Source organism: Amphiprion ocellaris, chromosome 11 (genome assembly GCF_022539595.1).
Source record: "Amphiprion ocellaris isolate individual 3 ecotype Okinawa chromosome 11, ASM2253959v1, whole genome shotgun sequence".
NCBI classification, from domain to species: Eukaryota; Metazoa; Chordata; class Actinopteri; family Pomacentridae; genus Amphiprion; species Amphiprion ocellaris.
This window is the reverse complement of record NC_072776.1, coordinates 19,152,830-19,172,870: the sequence shown is the minus strand read 5'-3', so window position 1 is coordinate 19,172,870 and position 20,041 is coordinate 19,152,830. Positions and strand designations below refer to the sequence as shown.

Genomic DNA, 20,041 nt, shown 5'->3' with positions numbered 1-20,041 from the left:
GAATTAAACATTAAATACAATTAAATTATATTAGACAAAATATTAGATAATTAAACGGAAGATACAAAGCATGTAATTATGAAATTAAACAAAACTTTTTAAACAAAAATATTAAACATTAAAGATGAAATATTTTAGATAATTAAACATTTAAAAAATACAATTAAACAACAATATTACACATTTAGAAAAATATAAAACATTTAATTAGATTATTAAACCTTTAAAAGTCAAAATATTTAATTAAAAAATTAAATGTTTAATTAGAAAATTAAATCTTAAAGACAATAAAACTTTAAATAGGAATTAAACAGAAAATACAATGAAGCATTAAAAAAGAAAATTAAACATTATAAGGTGGTAAAACATTTAAAAAAAAAAAACCTTAACAAAGATTTAATCGAAAAATTAAACATTGGGAAAGAAAAGGAAATTTTTCAAACAAGCCGAAAAAACAACAAACATTAAAAAGACAAAACACTTCGAAATCAGATCAGACATTAGAACAGAATAAAAGGTGAGAAAAGAGAAAAACTAAACATTTAAGAAGAATCAAACTAAAGATACAACCTTTGAAAAGGCACCAGTTAAACTTTAGAAGATCAAATTAAACAGAAGAAACAATAACATGATCAAAAGAGCAAAAACATAAAGGCATTAAAGTGTTTTCTAGTCTGAAATGAAAACATCAAGTTGTTTCTTCAAACATTTCCTCTTTCTATGTTCTTGGTTTGATTGTGGACAGATTTACTAAGAACTCATTTAAGAAAACTGCTTTCCAGATAAAGTCTACTAGTAGTTGAAGGCATCGATCAAACTAATGTTACCTTCTGATCTCCACAAACTTTACTGTTCAGTGAAGAGAATCAAAGTTTGTTAAGGATTTCTAAAAAACCCACAGGTGAAGGTCTGAGAAGAACTAAGATGGATGGTCTAAATGTGAAATCAAGACTCATGGTCACAAGTTTTAAGGCTTCTGTTAACCAGAAAGTTCAAACTAACAGAGAAGTACTGAGAAACTTTTAAAACTTCAGTCCTCAGACTGTCTGAAGGTTCAAACTAACAGAGAACTACTCAAGAACTTTTAGGATTTCAGTCCTCAGACTGTCTGAAGGTTCAAAGTAACAGAGAACTACTCAGGAACTTAGAAGATTTCAGTCCTTGGACTGTCTAAAAGCTCAAACTAACAGAGAACTACAGAGAAACTTTTAAAACTTCAGTCCTCAGGCTGTCTGAAGGTTTAAACTAACAGAGAACTACTCAGGAACTTAGAAATTTCAGCCCTCAGACTGTGTGAAAGCTCAGGTCCTGAGGACTCGGGAGGTGTGGAGGCTTTGGAAAGTCTTGGAACTGAGGGTTCCACCCTCCAGCACAAAGGCTGAAGTCCAACCTCCTGAGAAAAACGGTCGAGTCGAGACTTGAGTTAAAAAAAAACTCGAAAATGCCAAAAAATAGATGATAAATGCGCAAAAAAAAGAAGAATTAGTATCTGAGCGAGTAGCTCAGGGGATAAGAAGAGCGACTACCAACTGGAAGGTCGCAGGTTCAAGACCCACCACCGGCAATTTTCTTTCTTTGTCTTTGTCAGGATTTTGAGAAAATTTAAGAAGTGTCTGGTCTTGAACCAGCGACCTGCAGCTCCACAGGCAAATCCTTAACTCACTGAGCTACAGATCAGATAAAAAAACATGATTTCGTCGTCCCTTTGTCATCGTAGTTTCCACGTGACCACATGGGTGGAGCCAAGGCGGAGTCTGGGTGGAGTCAGGGCGGAGAGTAGGCGGGGAGATGGGTGGCGGCCTCCCCCCTCTACTCCCCAACCTCCCCCCATCACCCACCACACCTTCCCCCGCCCGACGAGTTCTTCGAGTCTCGACAGGTTTTCCCGAGTTTCTTGAGTTTCCACCAGGTCGGAGGCAGAACAAGTTGTCATGAAGAGGTGTTGAAGTCGGCCAGGATGGACTGACTTTTTACAGCGACTAGAAGGAAGATGACTAGAAGAGCAGGTCTTTAACCACCATCCATAAAATCCATGGAGTCGACTCCACAGAAATGAAGGGAGGTCAACTTTTATCAACCTCTATCCAGATGTTCAATTTGATATTTTACTTGGAGATTCTTAGCGCCACAAACCTTTAGTATCACACTTTATTATCCTTTATTAGGACTTTCATGGAATCCACCAGCAGATTTAGTTTTTGTTGAGAAACTTTATTCTTGTTGTGGGACTGCAATATTTAAAACTGTTCCTTCTATTTGACCTCATGTTTATTAGTTTTAGTGGAGAAAGTTTGAATTGTCAATTAGTCTCTTAAAAACTAAATAATAAATTGGATTAGTCAAGAGGTTTAAATTTCTTACTTTGTCATATTTTAAATATGACAAAAAAATATAAAAATAGTGTCTTGAGAGAATTTGACCTGTAATTGGCATTATATAAATAAAATTGAATTAAAATTGTATGTATCTTGTAATGTTGGAGTAATTCAGCCATATATGTTGGAAAACACATTTTCTTTGTCTATTAATCTGTTGACTGTTTTCTCCACTACTTCATTTCTTGTTTTGGTTTATAAAATGTCAAGCCCAATTATATTCAGTTTACTGTCAAAAAAAACCAAAAAGATTTATATTCATGATGCAGGAATCAGGCAGTTTTTCACTTTTTATCTTAGTTTAGTCAGAAAGACAGTTGATAATGTGTGAACTGTTGCAGCTTGTGAGGCGTAGAAGGTTTTAATCTTTGGGGCCGAGTGTCAAAAAACATTTAGAAACCAACATCAACAAAACACTCAAAGACTTGAACATCATTAAAGGGAAATTCAGCTTTTGCATGACAATGTCTAATTAAAGGACATTTATTTCCAACGTAAATGTGTGATATTCATCCTCTGGAGCTTTCTCTCCACATCGTCTTCCACCTGGACTGGTTTGGTCGGGACCATGTGCAACAAACATTTGAAAAACTGCACTTTAACATCAATGAATGACACTGAAGTTTAATCTCTACATAAATGAGACTGAGTCTGGATGTGCTGCTCTTTCATTAACTCTTAAGTTTAGGGAAAGTTCAAACAAAGAGGACAGTTCAGAGAAGACTTGAGAATGAGTTTATTTTGAACAAACATCTCAGACTTTCTGAGCTTCAGCACCTACAGCAAGATATTTTAACAACAAGCAACTCAAGAGATCCAGAAGTTGGAGAGTTAGCTTTAGCTGAGCCAAAGAACATGTGGGACGCTAACCTAGCAAACATTTCAGACTTTTCTCTGTGAATTCTGAGAAATAATTTCCTATTTAATGACAGAGCTACACATCTTAACTCAGTCTCATTAAAACAGACTCTAATTCAGTGTCATCCATCCATATTAAAGTGCAGTTACCCAAAATGTTTGTTGCATGAGCTCCAACAAAACCTGTCCAGGTAGAAGGCCACTTTGACAAACAGGAAGTGGAAGATTCCAAGCAGATTTATAGAAGGGGGAACCGGACTGTACTAAGTGTGGTCGAGTATAGAGGGGTGTTTTGTGGGTTTTTAAGGCTGATAATGATTATTAGTGAGACATTTGGAGTAGATATTCATTTGCAGTAAATGAAAGTATTTAAAATCTTGGAGTTAAACTTAGAAGAACACAAACTCTAACAGAAAACTTTGTTGATACGTTTTTGTTTTGTTTACAGATGTTAAGTTAAAGGAGTTTTATTCGTGACGTATAACCAATCAAATCACTCCAGAAGACAGAGCGACCACAGGTAGATAAAGGTTCAGAGCCAAAGTAGCCATTTTTAAATGTATTTATTACCGTAAATCAGTAAAAAATAAAATACTGATAATCAGTAAATCAGTCAGCCCACAATTACTACAATTCTACAATGTATGTCTCTTTCCTTTGACTTGTTATTTGTACAATATACGATGTATATGATGGCGTTTTTTCATACCAAAGGCTATACTATGATGTTTTCTAAGAGACATACGATGCTACTCTGGTTGTTCTGGCCTGGGTGCTGCACTCCTCCTCTGTTGTTTTCTGGATTGTACTCAGCTGCATGCCTTCGTCCACCGGCCTCCGTTGACTCGTCCCGCCTGCCGTCTCTGGAGCTGAAGCTGGATTGGAACAGACCAAAGTACAGTCCAATCACGATGCCAGCTGCCTCTCAAAAGGCTCCTTCATCTGGCAGGTGGCGGCACTTCTTCTGAGGGGAAGCTGAGCTGGCCCAGCAGAACTTTGGAGATGTGTTTTAGTGGTGGTGGATGTGTGGGGAGATAGAGAGTGGACCTTTGAATTGTTCAGAAAGGAATAACAGGAAACCCATTGGTAGTTTTAGTTTAGGGTGCTACTGCAGTTTGTTTTTGGGTTTTAAGAGGTGAACAGGAAGAGTTTTTTTTCGTATTGATTATCTTTTACTTTGTTCCTGGTTGGAATGCCCATCAATGTCAACATGAAGTTCACTTTTAGTTCTGTTTATTTATTTTTATTTTACTAACACCCATTTGTTTTTAACCCCCTCACATGTTGTGTTGTTGTAAACTTACTCTTTCAAATAAATTCTCGTCTAACCCTCTGGAAACCAGCGTTTGGACTGTTTTTGTGTTGCTCCTCACCTACTGACAGCTGTGGACTAAAGGCTATACTGTGACGTTTTTAGAGCGACATGCTATACTATGATGTTTGTTGGGCGACACGCTATACTATAGGCTTTTTTAATTGACATATTACTGTGTTTTTTTGTTTTAGTTTTTTTTGTTTTTTTAGCAACATATAAGAATTCGAACAGTTTTAAAAGTTACTATACTTTTACTTGTGCAATGAAATTATTATTCTATGGCATTTTTTAGATGACATATTATACTCTGATGTTTTCTTGAATTACATACTATTTTGACAATATACTGCACTATGACATTTTTTGAACCACATATCATACATGACAATTTTAGGCAACATCCTATCATTTTGCGCTTTTTGAACCACATAATAATCTATGTTTTTTTTTTTTTTTCTTGCCAACATGCTGTACTATGAACTACAGGCCATACTATGTTATTCTTGAGTAAAGCATACTCTACTTTGACATTTTCTGAACTACATCCTATACTATGGCGTTATACACAGAGTGCTTTGGTTACATGTTGATTTATAATCTAGATTTTTTTTTTCTGTTTTGTTTTTGACGGGATTACCACAGACCTGACCGTGAACACCGTCGACACCCACCTCGGGGAGACGCTGCCTAAGATCTCAAGGCTGCTTGGTCGTGGTCTTTCTGGCACGTACTCTTCCAAGATGAGCCGGGAAGTTTAACACTGATGGAATGACACCAGGTCTAAGCCGACAAACTTCCAATTCCTCCTCAACCCATAGTCTCTGGGAAACCTACATGGAGTAAGAAAAGTAGACAGAGAAGTAATTAAGTCTGTACACAACATATTAAAAAGAAATCATGCTAATAAATTAAGTACAAAGAAGCGAATTCGCCAATATACTGGAGACCAGAGCTATTTAATTTGATAAGTATAACCTTGTTTAGTAACATTTCAATTATTTGAGAGCAGTCCTAAAGAACTGCCTGTAATCCCAATCATAAAATGGGTTTGGAGGAAGAACATAGATGGTAATCCTGATATACATGAGTTAGGCTTTATAACTACTATTGGTAGTATTGGTGGTAGTAATAGCAATGTGACTACTCCTAGTAGTAGTGGTAGTACACTAACTACTGCTGCTGATACTGGCACTGCTACTACAACTTGTAATACTATAACAAATGCTGATACTACTTCTACGACTCCAACAGCTGTTTATACTACTACTGCTGCTTTTACTTTTAGTATTACTAGTACTGCTTGTACAACTATACTACAGCTACTATTAATTGTCTGGTATTTGGTTGTCAAGCTGCTAGCTCGCCTTAGCCTTTTGCTAGTGGCTAACTAGTTAGCTCTCATAGACTGGAAGCTCTCAACAAGATTTCATAATGAAAAAAGAGCCAAAAACTATTCTTACCTATGAAAAGTCATTCCAAGTTTCCTTGTCTCAATCGTACGACGCAGTGTGCAATTGTATGCAGCACAGTGAGCCGGCATACTTGTTGTTTCCGTTTTCACGCCGTCTGCATCAACAGAATGCACTGAAACTTTTCCCCCACTAGCTTAGCCTTGCAGTAGCATGCAGCTCAAAGGGGCGTGTCCTATCTACTCATTCATATCTATGAGAACAATGGTGGCTGCACATGAGGACGCCTGACGTTGATTAGCTGCATAAATACCATTATATACAGTCTATGGTAAATACGTATGTGAATCGCATCATTGGCTGCAGCAGTCAGTCACCGGTCACTCACTGACTCACATTGAAAAATAGCACAGAATGAATTGTTATGTGTTTATTTTATTTATAATTTAGGTTGGATTTTTTTTTTTGTGCGCAGCCCAGATTTTCTGTGCGCGGAGACCGTGTCAGCAGTGCACATGCGCTCAGCTTAGAGGGAACAGTGTGTCCGACTATTATCAGTATCTACCAATGTGGCGTCCTGATGTACTAAAAAAAGGCCAAAGAGCCTTTGTGTGTTTTTTTTTTTTTTTTTTTTTTTAATTAAATGTTGGAATATAAAATGGGCTCAGGTGTAAAACCAGAGACTAAGAGCTGAGCTGACACAGCAGTGCGACCCCTCGTCTGATCCAGTGCTCAGCAGGAATGTCGGAGTTGAGCGTCATGGCAATGACATAATTGGTGGAGTGTCCAGTGGTGGACAGAGTGCCACGCCGCTCGCTTGTCTTGTAGACAGGCACCACATAGCACATCCTCTTGGGAATGTCCTGTCGCTTCATGGGCTTCAACCACATCTGACAGAGAGAGAAGTACGGAGAAATAGAGGCGTTACAGAGGGGCGGGCAGGGAGCAACTGGGTCAAAAGATGTGATCTGAAATTTTAATGATGATGTACACTCTGTCTTGAGTAGCCAGTCACTTATTAGGGAGTGTTTGACTGGTGGAGTAATTAAACTGGCTCGGGGAATTTGGTATGCCTGTACTGAAGAGCAACAAAAGTGAACAGTCCTGATTGCAGGATAAATGCCTAACGAGTGGGATGGGTGTCTTTAAAGATCAAAGGTTCAAAGGTCAGGATGGAGCGACCAACATGTATCACCGTGGAAACTAACCTGGATCTCGATTTGTTATCCAAACATTAACTGACAAATTGGAACTTTGGGGACAAAAATTCCTAAAGCAATGGAATTAACAAGGAAAAGGCCCCTTGGGCTATTACGCAGTCTTGGTTATGCAAAAGGGATAAACTGGGCCACTCAAAAAAAATCTTAAAAACGAAAAACAAAAACTGTTTTGTAGAGTTGCAGCCTGAAAACTACTCATCGGGTTCCATAACGGGCGCCTCAGTGAAGATTTGCATTTCAAAGCCAGGGACCGCAGCCTCCGTTGTGCTTTTTTCCCCCCACAAATAATAAACACATTTTTAATTAAGTTCCGCTCTTGTCAAAAACTGATTCTGTTAATAACTTGCCCCGAAATGTCTGAATATTTAAAAAGTCAGTCTTGTGCATTATTCATAGTCACTGAAAGCATTGTGAAGAAGAGAGAACAGAGAGGGGGAAAGAATTAAAAAAAAAAAAGAAGGAAAACTTGATCAGTCGCCACTCTCAGCCACTGGCACTTGTTTCCATCACTCTGTCAGTCTACTTTCATATACCACATCATGCTCTGTTAATTAATAAAAGGATGGGAAGCAAAGGAGACAGGCATCCTGGAGGCAGAATGTAAAATAGTGCTGAAGCTGCGGCTGTGTCGAGTCCACAGAACAAGGAGCTGTGAACATCCTGGGTGAAGCTGCAGCTACACTACTGTGGTTGTTGTTTGCTTTCTTGTTGTATTGGTCTCTGGTTAACAAGGAAAAAAAAAACAGCTACCTCGTAGGGGTTTACATACCAAATAACTATGGAATCTGCCCCATTTTCATAATCTGCTACAAGGAAAGACACAATCTTCCCTCTTTTCTGACACCCAGTGGGATTCAATCAATGAACTGCCTCCCTTCAAACTTTATGTAAGAATATGTTATGCAACAAGGTTTTTTTTTTGACTCGCTGCCTGCAGTGATTTTTGCTATACACTACAAATTCATCTTACAGAGGCTTAATAGTGCCCACATTCAGGTGTCAAATCCTAAAGCAGGTACTAGCAATAGTGAAGAAGTGTAAACCCACATTTTTCTCTGCATTTTTCAGACTAAAGAATCAGTTGTGTGTTCAAAACTCCGATTCAAAATGCACCGATTCCAACTCTGGATCCACTAAGCCCAAAGCTATGCTCATCGGTCATTATGAGTGCTAACCTTACATCCTGAATCTTGTTTTATTCAGAACACTCTATGCTATTCTGGTGCTCCATCATTTGATGTAACAATATTTGTAGATTTTTTAATTTAGCCTTTTTACCAGGGAGGAATATTGCATATGATGAAACTGTTAGGTTTTTACATGTGTCTAATCATTAAGGTTGGCAGTAGAAATATGTTCTTTTATCTGTGTAGAGGAGGTTGTCTGGAAATGACAATATTAGAACCACCATGGTGGGATACTGTATGACTTAGAACCAGACCACAACCAACACCTAAACACGGGGCTTCTAATTGCATCTTTGCCTCAGGCCCCCCAGTGTATAGAATCAGAATCAGAATATGCTGCAAGCTCAAAACACAATTAATTTGGCACACAGAGAAACAATTTGTATCATCAGAATGAGTTAGTTCTGCTGTGTATTTTGATATGCGGTAGGCACACGACATAAAACGATAGATTAGAAAATGAATTTGTGACTTATTGAAACAAGAAGCAGGGTTGTGAAGATGGCTGAAGAAATGAATAAATATCTGACTTTACAGAGCACTGATCTGTCTTCAATATGTTACTACTTTAGAATGTCAAAATATATAAGAAGCACAGTTACAAAAATCCAGCTGTGCTCTTTCTTGTGATGAGGCGATAACATGCAGCAAATTTAACATAACTAGGTATTAACATATTTGTGCAATGACGAGTTCAAAAGCAAATCAAACTAGAGTAATGGGTGTGGAATGGACAGAGCTGAATGCAGGCTGTCACAATGATTAAATCAGATGTAAATTCAATATCATTTATTTTAGCACCAACACTTTGTCTGACAGGTAAGCAACTAGCATTGCTGGAAAGGTCAAGTTGTGTACTTTCATTTGATATGCATGACACAACAATTCAACTGAGAAGAGGGGAGGTGAATTTGGATGTGTGTGTTTCAGGCTCCAAGGGTTTAATTCACTCACACTGTATCACAGTCTTTATCATTTAAATATGGCGACAGCAGTGCACATTTTCAGACAGCCTCTCCTGGTAGGTATTCATAGTGCTGCACTTTGTCATACTGTATAGACTGTATAGACTGTACTGTTTTCAGAGCTTAGGGTGATTGCTCCAGCTGACGCCATCTTGGCAGTGCCTGACTCTGGGCCTTAAGGCCAACTCATGCCTTCCATGGATGAGAATTTTGTCATCCGCCCCAGTCTGCAAGTATCAACGAGGGTCCATACGGACTGTTCCTGTGTAGCCCAAAATTTGTGACCTTTTTAATCGAATTAGCACTCTCTGCACTACAACCATGGCGACGGCACATGTGATTCGAAAACAAGTGGTGCTTAAAACAAATTATTCGTATGAGAAGAGACTGAATGAGGATGATCTCATCCACACCTTTAGAATTCATCATCATCAGAGCTGTAATTGAAGTAGTTGATGCTGGACTTTGTACATGCTTTCTATAGATGGAGCCCAAACACTGGAGGGAGTGCTACGTGCTATGTTTACAGACTGTGCCTGGCACACCTCAGGAACCATCACTGATATGGTACTACAGTGTAATCTGTAACCAGCTGCTGTGTTTTTTCTGTTTGATGTGACAGGAAAAGCAACAGGACACGTAGCAGACTGGCACTGCCTTTTGTCGTGTGAACAACAATCTGTTTTTTTTTTAAGGCTGCTTCTGAGAAAATTAAATATTCTAATCATTTTAAGCATTGTGTGTACAGTATCAGTGTTGTGCTTCTCACCACAGGCATAGGATCATGCAGCACTTTAGGGTAGGACTCAGCGAGAAGTTTGGTCTTTCTGTCCCAGCGGGCCCCATCAAGGAACAGACCTCTGATGTACACACCTGACACAAACAACATGCAATTCAGAGATATCAGTGAAGCGCTTCTCATTATTCTGATATTAAAATCACCTACACCTTCTTAAAACAGTACATAACCTACACATATGGGGGATCCCTGCGACTACAACACATGTAGATAGTGGATGCTCCAGCAAAGACGACATTTCATGAATCAAGCTGAACTGAGCTCTGTGCTGTAACACTCTTACTGTACAACATGTGAGCTCCTCCACGAATAGGGTGGGAAAAAGTGCACGCTATAGAGATAACTGGCTGTTGGCACCCTGTCAGTATCACACACCCAAAGCACAAACACACTGTCAGATTTGTAGCTTAGCTGTATAGGCTGTGTTAGCGTGATGGGGGCCCAGCTGGGGACTGATTGAGGGTGAGGCTTTATGTGAGACTTTGACTGAGAATCTCACAGCACAGCTAAAGGCACAGCAAGGGGTTGATGTAGGCCTGCATGTTGATGAGAGGCACGGAGGCTTTTCTTTAACTTACTTTCTCACTTTATACTTTGCCTCTCTGATATTCAGTCAGCCTTATGTCAGTTTTCATCTGTTTGTTTCTTCTCTTGCACCCACGGCTTATGTTCCTCTCATTTCACTTTCTGCTTTGAAACCTCACTTTGCATTCCCCGTTTACATCTTTTTGACTCATTCCCGTCTACAAGTGCTCTCCATCTTCCTGATGTCTTATCTCTGCTTTTATTACATGAGATCCTTTCAGAAGCCGTCTTAATACCCTGCTTTAACTAGTAACCTACAACCACCCTCTCTCATCCACCCTACTCTCGTCTCCCCCCCCAGCAGCATCCTACCATCCTCTGGAGGCCGTTTGTATTGTCTCTCATCCAGGACCTCAAAGTCAAAGCCGAGCAGGTCAATTGGGATGGTGTGTTTCCTGGCATAGTTCTGCTGGCTGCCTGTGAGGAAGGCCTGGGTGAAGAAGAATCCTGATATCCAAAATACAGCAGGTGTACCCTTATCACACCAGTCCTGAACACAGAGAGAAGAGAATGACATTTAGAACTAAAACACAGTGGACCCTCTGGCTTTCACATGTGCTGACAAGGATGAGTTTTGGTTACCCATAATAATCAAAAGAAAATTCACAGATTTCTGTCAAATAAAATAACACAGACTCTTTGCCTTTACTGTACATGGATTGATCATGCTTATTGTCATGCACAGTCTGCCCCCGTAGGCATATTCTGAGTCATAAAAACCCTGACATATATTTCAAAGTGCACAACAAAGACATAAAATCAGGCATGACAGGGGCACAAGAACAGTGCAATAAGATATTTTACAATTATCGTGTCAAAATAGAATTCTTCACTTGATCCCCTCTGTATCATGGATCAGCTGCCAGACCACACAGCCATTCACTGAACCATAGACCAGTAGCATGGCTATAAACAAATATGTTTATGAATTTCCAATTTGGACAATCACTCTCTTGGCTTCCCAAAATGCTGGCATTTTTGGAAAAGAGCTGTGTTTCCCTGGACCTCAGCGAGCAAACAACAGGACAAACACAGATTTATATTCATAGATGTTGGCAATGAGTTAATCATTTCTCTCCAGGAGGACTTGACTCCTGGTCACCAACACAGCATGTGGATTAAAGGAGCCAGTAATCTATAGCCATGCCAGCTAGAGTTCTTTTATAAAGTATGGAGTGAATAATGCAAACTTTTGTCAAGGTTACATACATGCACAGGTTATGATGACCCACTAGTTTTTTATATTAAGGTATGAGGGCTCATAAAGCTCATTAACCGCACCTAATAAATATCAATTACAGTTAAACCCTCCTTTTCCCCATCTGTAAGCCAGCCAAACAATTCAAGTCGAGCTTAGCACAAACACCGGAAGGAGGAGGTAAAAACAAATACTTGTAACAAATTCAAACATGTCATTGTACTTTGTGTTAGTTCATACACTGCAATATTTTATTAATAAAAGTTATCCTCATGTTAAGGTAGACTAAAAGCATCCTGAAGCAAACTGGCTTGAAGGCACAGATATGAAACCGATGCGTTTGTTGACAAATTTTGTTACAACAGGAAACAATGATTTTTGCTCCTAAAATGGCCTAAATATTCTGTTAAAAAGTGTGCTGCCTCACATAAGAAACTCGTGACTCCTCAGTTCACCCTGCGGGGAGTCATGAGTGGACATTTCAGTTGGATAACTCTCTCTCTCACACTCACACTCACACACACACACACACACACACACACACACACACACACACACACACACACACACACACACACACACACACACACACACACTCACACACACTCACACACGCTGCATTCTTTTCACTCTACTGAGTACCGACGAACAGGAGGAATATTTCTGCTGTGGGAACTGACTGAGCTGTCAGATGAAGCAGCTCACTTTACAGACTCACATGGTAGATCATGCGGCTGCACGTACATCCTGTACCAACTCTGTCCGTGACTGAAAAGCACAATACAGTATGTTCCCTTACCTCCAGTGATTTGCCACAGTGAAATGAACTGTTGTGTGACTAATGTGTGAAACAGCTTAAGGGTTATACACTGCACCCATACAGCTCACAATATATAGTAGGTACAGTGTACAAATAGATTTTTCATTTGTCACTCTGAGATGACAAACAAATCAACAGTGTTCTAGAAAATTGTACAGTCTATGACAAGGACTACTGATGGTATCTAATGCCTGACTGAGACATTTAATGTTTGTTTTTTTTCCATACTCATCTTCTGGTAAGGCAAGGCTGAATCTGTTTGAGCTGATCACACAAGAGATTTCTAATGTTTAAGCAGTCTTGTTGTGTTCTTTTTCTTTTCACTTACATGCTGACTGCTGATTTGCCTGTCACTGGCAGTGACCATGGCAATATGTATGCACTAATCTCTGCTTAAGTAGTGATCAAGAGATTAAGGTCTATCTTTTATTGAGCAAAGGTAGGAAATACATCATGAACACCTTTGGACTGTCTTTTGTTGCTTCCTTTTTCTTTGTTTCTTTCAGCTGTATTTGTTCCCCATTGCCTACTTCTTTGAGGCTGTTTGTTTCAAACAGCGTACTTAATAGATATGAATAATCTAAATTACTTGTTAGAATTTGATTTTGAGCATTCAGACACCTGTAAGAACTTGAGTCGTTCTAGGAAGTCGTTGACGTAGCTTCCCAGTGGCTTGAGGCTGGGGTAGGACTTCTTCATCCACATGCCTGGAATGCGACCTGTCAGGATGCTGCTGACCACCTCCTCCAGCTCTGCAGACATCACTACCAGGCCCTGCACACCAACACACACACGGGTACACACACACACATTTACAGGCATATTACACCACAAACACATGTTTAGCTTCTTCACAACTTGAAAATGTGAGGTTGTTCTGACGCTGAATTGAATATGCGAGAAATTTATGCTGAAAAAAGAACTCTCTCTGGAGATACCAGGTGACAGACAGCCACATAATAGGAACTCTTATTGCTCTGTAGGGGGCCTTTGATACCAGCATGAATGATGATGTGCTCATTCCCCTTCCTGACTCTTTCATGCTCTCTCCAATTCACTCTCATGAGAATGGTACATCTCCAAAGGAGAGAAAATGTGTTTGGTTATTAAATAGTATAAAGAGAAGCATGTGAGTGTTCAGGCATGTTTTTTTAATGTTTTGAAAGAGGCGTAATTGAGAGCGCAATGTTACACATATTCACATACAAATATTCAGACGACTTTCTGTTGGGTCTTTAAACGAACAAACTCTAAACTAAATCACTGAAGTATTATTAATCTCATGTAAACTAATTACAGTCTTTTTTATGACAGACAATTTTAGAAGCTCTAGAGTTTTGGAAAATCAGTCAGTATTAATTTTGCCTGAGGATGTTATGGTCTAAGTAACTACTCTCAAATTTCCAAGTCTGTTGGTGGCAGTTTGAGGAAATAAATATATTATATTAAAACTTTAAAATATATTTGAGTGCCTAATTGTTACAGAGTAGTGGCAGTTACTGCCAGCTACTTAAACTCTGCTATTGCTGAGGCACTTTCTCTTAGCTTTCCTATCCATCTATTTATCTAGAGTATGATCTAACAAGTATTTGTGTGTGTCTGTGTCTGATAACAGTAACACACTCAGATTTTTCTTTTGCTTTCACAATCACTGTTTCTTTGCTAAACTAATAGAAAATGTGTGTTAGATTATTGCATTTGGAGTGTTCTGCTGAATGCTTAGAGTATCTGATTTTGCAGGATGTATTACCAGCATTTCCCCAGTAATCATTCAGCAGAGGTGTGCCTCTACTGATGAATTATTGCTTTCACTGTGCAGGAGTGTAAAATCGATGATTATTCATCATTTGGCCTTATTGTTTATCTAAAACAAACAAATTTAGTGTAATTACAGTGCATTTTGCCAAATACCCTTCCATAAGTATCCACACAATAAGGCTCCCTGAGAACTCGGTCAGGTTTGAGTTTAAAGACTTAATAACCAGCATTTATTGTTTTACATCTCTCTTGTGGACCAAAAGAATCAATGGCATAAAATTTCACTTGGTGGAATTGCGATACTGTAAATACATCCCCTCCCTTTCCACCAGCTTGATGTATGTATGTATGTACCTTTATGGCCTTCTGAATGTTGATGCAGGAGTCTCGGATGGTGCGGAGCAGGTTGTTGAAGCGGCCCATCTCCTGCACCAGCACCGTGTTCATGCTCTGATTGTAGCTGGTAGGAAAGCTTCTCATTGCTGCCTCCAAGTCAAAGTCTCCAGGCAGCTTGCTCAGGATGTCAGCTGCCACATCTAAGACCATGTCATCTGAGGATTTGGCATCTCCGCCTGAAGAGCGGGACTGATCAGAGACACAGAGTGAAAGACGACTGATGAGAAGGGGAGAGAGGACATGGGGTTTGGATTGATTGACAGTTCATCGTTTTATGGGAAAATTATCTTTTGCTGTCTTTGACTTGTCAAATTATGTATTCCCTTTAAATGATCTCTTTTGCATTGGTGCTATTTTGATCCTGAAAAGACCCTGATGTTAAGAGAGTTTGACTTCTGACTTGACTTTGCTTATATTTCATCATCTTTGTGCCAGACTCATTTAGAAGTAAGCATCTGAAAGGGCACAGAATGACACAGAATATCAAAGTTTAATCATTTATCTCTTAAATTCACCTTCCCTTTTTTAATTTGTACTGTAGAGATTCCTCAGACTAGCCTATAGCTACTTGTATCCCTCTGTACACAGAGGAATTCTAGCAAGTATAATCTTAGGATCTCATCATACAGCATGAGATGAAAGGCTTCATTGCATTTTCACCCCGATTTCTCCCACACAGTAATTCGACACACTGTTATCAACTATTCCAATCATCATTCATGCTGATAATTATTCACTCTAATCTGTGATTCTTCCGCTTTTCTCTCAGTCCAACTTGCACCATTTACCTATATGATGCTTAGTCACTAGCCAGCGGTAATGGATAATCATTGGCTAATGGCACTGGGGTTACAGTAGGAGAATGATAAATAGCTACTTCATTCCATTTGAAGTGTCTCCCTGTTTATCGATCATTGAGACTGATGAGACCGTATTAGATGCTAATGAAGTCCACACATGACTGAAGCCATTATTAATCTTGTTAAATGGAATTTATCTGAATAAGTGCCAGACTCCACAGAGCTCTAATTTTAACTTGAAATCTAGAAGTACCGATGCGTGTTGAGATAATTTTCTGTTTGTTTGTGGCAACTCAGGTCTGATGCTGTCTGAAATAAACTCACTGTATATACGGAGTCGAAAGACTCACTCTTATCCAGTGTAGTTAGGACTTCAGACAATTGAAACTTTTAGCATAGTAAAACATTTTTGAAGGGAGAGACACTGCTTTGTATCTTCAAATAAATAAATGGATGCACAGATAAATAAATATCCCTCTACACTTTGCAAGAGAAGCCTTACTTCTTTCATCTTCAAGTACATCTTGATGTGGAGTCCCTTAGATTTGTTTTTGCAGCAAACACTGACTGAAGTGGGGAAGTGCTAGGATATAGTTAACCTAGTCTAACTCTATAGAGCTGAGATATAATGATGTGGGATCACACAGTCCCACCAAAGCCACTGTGAGACACACTGTGTCTCTGCAGTGTCCAAAATAAGACAACCTAATAAGAGGGATGTTTTTTTTTTGAGAAGCCTATAAACAGCTGAAATATTTATATTTTTCTCTTTAATTAATGTTGCATTTCAATGGAGAGTGATAAAACATTTAGGGTTGGAGAGGATCGTCCTAAAAGACAGCAATTATTCAGCGTGTGCTTGTGTGAGAAATTAGTTCAGGGTCTATTTAAATGTGTTTTCATGCATGTGCTTCGGTCTATTTATTTTGTGTGTATTTGCATGTCAAGCATCTGCTGGGTCAGAGTGTGATGCATGTTGTCTACAATTTGAAAATCTACCAACTGAGTGAAGGGGGATTCCAACTGAGCATCTGGGATGTTGGCCAAGAGGGGGCGCATTGGTTTGGGAAGCACTTCGGGGCTGCTGGCTCTGAAAGTCTCTTTTTGTTTCACATTTACCCACACCAGGCCACAGTGGTGTTTCATGTCTGATATTGTTTGCCCACTTTAAGATTCACAAAAGCTGAAAAAAATCTTTACAATGGACTGAATACTACAGATGTACCGTATATGCATGTTTGCATTTGTTCATAGTTCCTGACGAATAGTTAATCACTATAATGCCAGCTTTAATTGGTCAAGATCGATTTACCTGTGTGAGCAAGATGCTGTTAAACAGCAGTTGTGTCTCAGCCTGATCCTTGGTGATATCCGCGTTGGCGTTCATGCCAAAAATTTCTGGCGATGGGTTGAGTGGCAGTGACTTGGTGTATTCTATATAGCTGTTGTACTGCAACAGGAATGCAGAAAACAGAGTGAGAGAAGTGGAGTGAAGCAAGAGGACAATTTTTAACGTAACATCAGGAAACATCTCAAGTAATAACACTCATTGAAAAACAAGTCGGCTCCTTAGATTGCTGACATTTATTTTAATGACTATGTAAATGTGACTTCATGAATAAAAGATGTGGTTGGAGGGGGGTGCAGCACTGGAGAACAAAATGCCAAATAAAACAGTGCAGCCATAGATTGTACTTGTGTTAACAAATATATCAACCCTCAGTGACGGTGGTCGCCTGCTGTGCCTTGTTACACACATTTTATCTCCTAATGACTTTTTAAAGGTAGCTCAACAACAGTGCGAAAGAACTATGAGTCCTATAATATGCTTAGTTTAAAAACTAGTGAGTTTAACTTTTGTTGAGTTTTTAAGGCAATGATACTGCCGTTGTTTAATGGATCAGTCTGTGGTCACGAACTGTTTATACTGTACAGTTATAACTAAAGAAAAGCGACATCATTGGAGGATATTTAAATATGACAAATGACTTATATTTGAATCACATTTTGCCTAACATGGCTAAACTACAGGAGCTGAAAACGACTGCGCTATTAATTACTTCTTAATGCCATTTTCTCATCATACCAGGTTAGTTCATCTTGCTATATTAAGATAACAAAGCGACCTACAGGGAGGCTACAAGAAGCTTCCCTCCTTTCAATAAGACATGAGCTCTCCTATAAACATGTGTTGCAAAATTTGAGGTGTTTTCTGTGTTTACAGTATGCTATTTTTGCCATGCATTTCTGTCTTTTCTGTAACTTCATCATCATGGATCACGTGTAAAATTAGACTATTTAATGATGTATGATTCATGCATAAGGGTGAGTCATCATTAATTCACTTTAATGAAGTTACTGGCATGCATGTTATTCTTGTCAAGTGGTTGGTTTTCCTTTTTTCCTTTGTAAAACAGAAAATATGATAGCTAACCTATTTATGAACCGTAGCACTCAGGAATACAAAGGCGTACTTCTTCCACACAGGAGGGTGGATTAGTAAAATAGCTTTTTACTTTCTCTTTCTTTATAAAGTTAGTAACTGGTATTACTGAAATAAGAGTGTCTCTCTCTCTCCTCACCTAACCCTAACCTCTTTTCTTATCATTGATATTGTTTTTAATAAATAAATAAAAGCTAAATCAAGCGCTTTATAATTGTACCTGTCATTTCTGATCACAAAAACTAAAAAAAAAAAAAAACAGAGCTCCTTCATTTGGAAACTGCCTGCCAGCACGCATAGATGGCAGCTTGACAACTGCAGCAACTGATTTTGGCTGAAAATGTCGGATCAAGGAGGAGCATTATTGATCAACACATCAGACTGTACTTCAGTCACGATTTAACACAGGCACAATTTACAGAAATGTTACTGTTAGAGATAACATTTAGATCAGTCCTTATCATTTATGGAGAAGACAAGCCCAGCTGCAACTTCACAGGTGAGTGCACTTCAGTGATCCTGCTGAGACTGTTGACAGTAATGACAGCAATTCTGAAGGCTGAAATCAGGTGTGATCAAATGAACCAGACACTCAATTTCAAGTTCTCCATAATTATCCCGTGATCCTGAGAAAAGTTGTCTTCTCATGATAAATGATCTCGTTACCTCAAGAAATCAGCTTTTCATTTTCTCAAGATAATTAGATTCTTTAGACCACTATCACGAGAAAACAAGCTTTATTTTCTAAAGATAATGAAATAATTAACTAAAATAATCTTGAGACAATGGCACTAAAAAAAAGAACTTGCAAGCACAATGAGTGCCATGTACTATTTCGTAAATCCAAAAAAACCCATCAAAGCACAGCTCTTACAAAAAAAAAGTCGTTAATACATGCAGTCAACTCTATAACCTAGCCAGAGTATGGACAGTACAGGAAAAAACCTCATTGAGATACTGAATAGCATGCAAAGCTGTCGTCAAGGCAAACAGTGGTACTTTGAGGAAACTAAAATATGAACTAAACTGTATTTGGTTTGCTTATTACTTTCTCATTTACTATATGATTCAATATGTTTTATTTTATAGTTGTGATACCTCCAATAGTATTCTGCAATGCAAGAAAAGAATAAGCATGTGTCCAAACCAGAACTGTAGGTATTGGTAAAATAAATACATACTTTGTTTTACTGATTGAACAACTGTCATGGCAGCAAAACACACATGCAGCACTTACATTTCATAGATAATACGTTTAAAAGAGCTACTTAACAGTAAACAGCTCTTCCTCACAGTGCATCTGCAGCCTACTGAGTGTGACTGAATGACTGAGTGCCAAGTCAGTTTAGGGAGGCTTTGCATCTAAAACAGACTTTGCTCCAATCCATGTGAAATACTGTACAAAATGTATCCGGTAATAACATATGGCATTGCCTGATCTTTGTAAATCCTATGCTTATACTGTGCTTACAGCCAAATCTGAAGTTGTGATTTATTTAAAAAATCTTTCTGATGCTAATATCTGTGTTTGGATGTTTGCCGTAACTTGTAGCGATTCTATGAGTTCCTGTGTTCCTTACATCTCCCTCCGCTGGTGCGTAGTACAGCCCACTGGGGTCAAACTTATAGTCAGGGTCCTCGGTGATCTTTGAGGTGTAAAAGATGGACAGAATCGTGCGCAGGGTTCGTCTGTCCCAGTCATCTGTCACACGCCCTCCATAGTTACACTCACCAGTCATGTAGCGGAGAGCATCAAATGGTATTTCCTGCAGGCAACAAGGAATCACACTTTATGAGAATCCAACTATCATAGATGAGTGAAAACCAGTGCTGAATTTCAATGTATATGTGTCTGTTTTGTGTTGTTTTGCGTGTACTGTGACCAAAACTGACTGAAATTCAGCATAGGACAT

The 20,041-nt window shown here is 38.8% G+C and overlaps 1 protein-coding gene across 1 annotated transcript in view; it reads right to left on the bottom strand.

The window, feature by feature from the left end:
• Positions 1–6,571: 6,571 nt before the first annotated feature.
• The window catches only part of dnah7 (dynein, axonemal, heavy chain 7), a 79,722-nt gene continuing 66,252 nt past the window's right edge, over positions 6,572–20,041 (bottom strand). The window contains exons 60-66 of the mRNA XM_023289075.3: positions 19,709–19,894; positions 16,998–17,135; positions 14,844–15,074; positions 13,353–13,505; positions 11,026–11,203; positions 10,099–10,202; positions 6,572–6,847 (exon numbers count right to left, since the gene is read on the bottom strand). Coding sequence (XP_023144843.2) covers positions 6,641–6,847; positions 10,099–10,202; positions 11,026–11,203; positions 13,353–13,505; positions 14,844–15,074; positions 16,998–17,135; positions 19,709–19,894 — 1,197 coding nt within the window. The 3' untranslated portion in view covers positions 6,572–6,640. The remainder of the gene's footprint in view (positions 6,848–10,098; positions 10,203–11,025; positions 11,204–13,352; positions 13,506–14,843; positions 15,075–16,997; positions 17,136–19,708; positions 19,895–20,041) is intronic.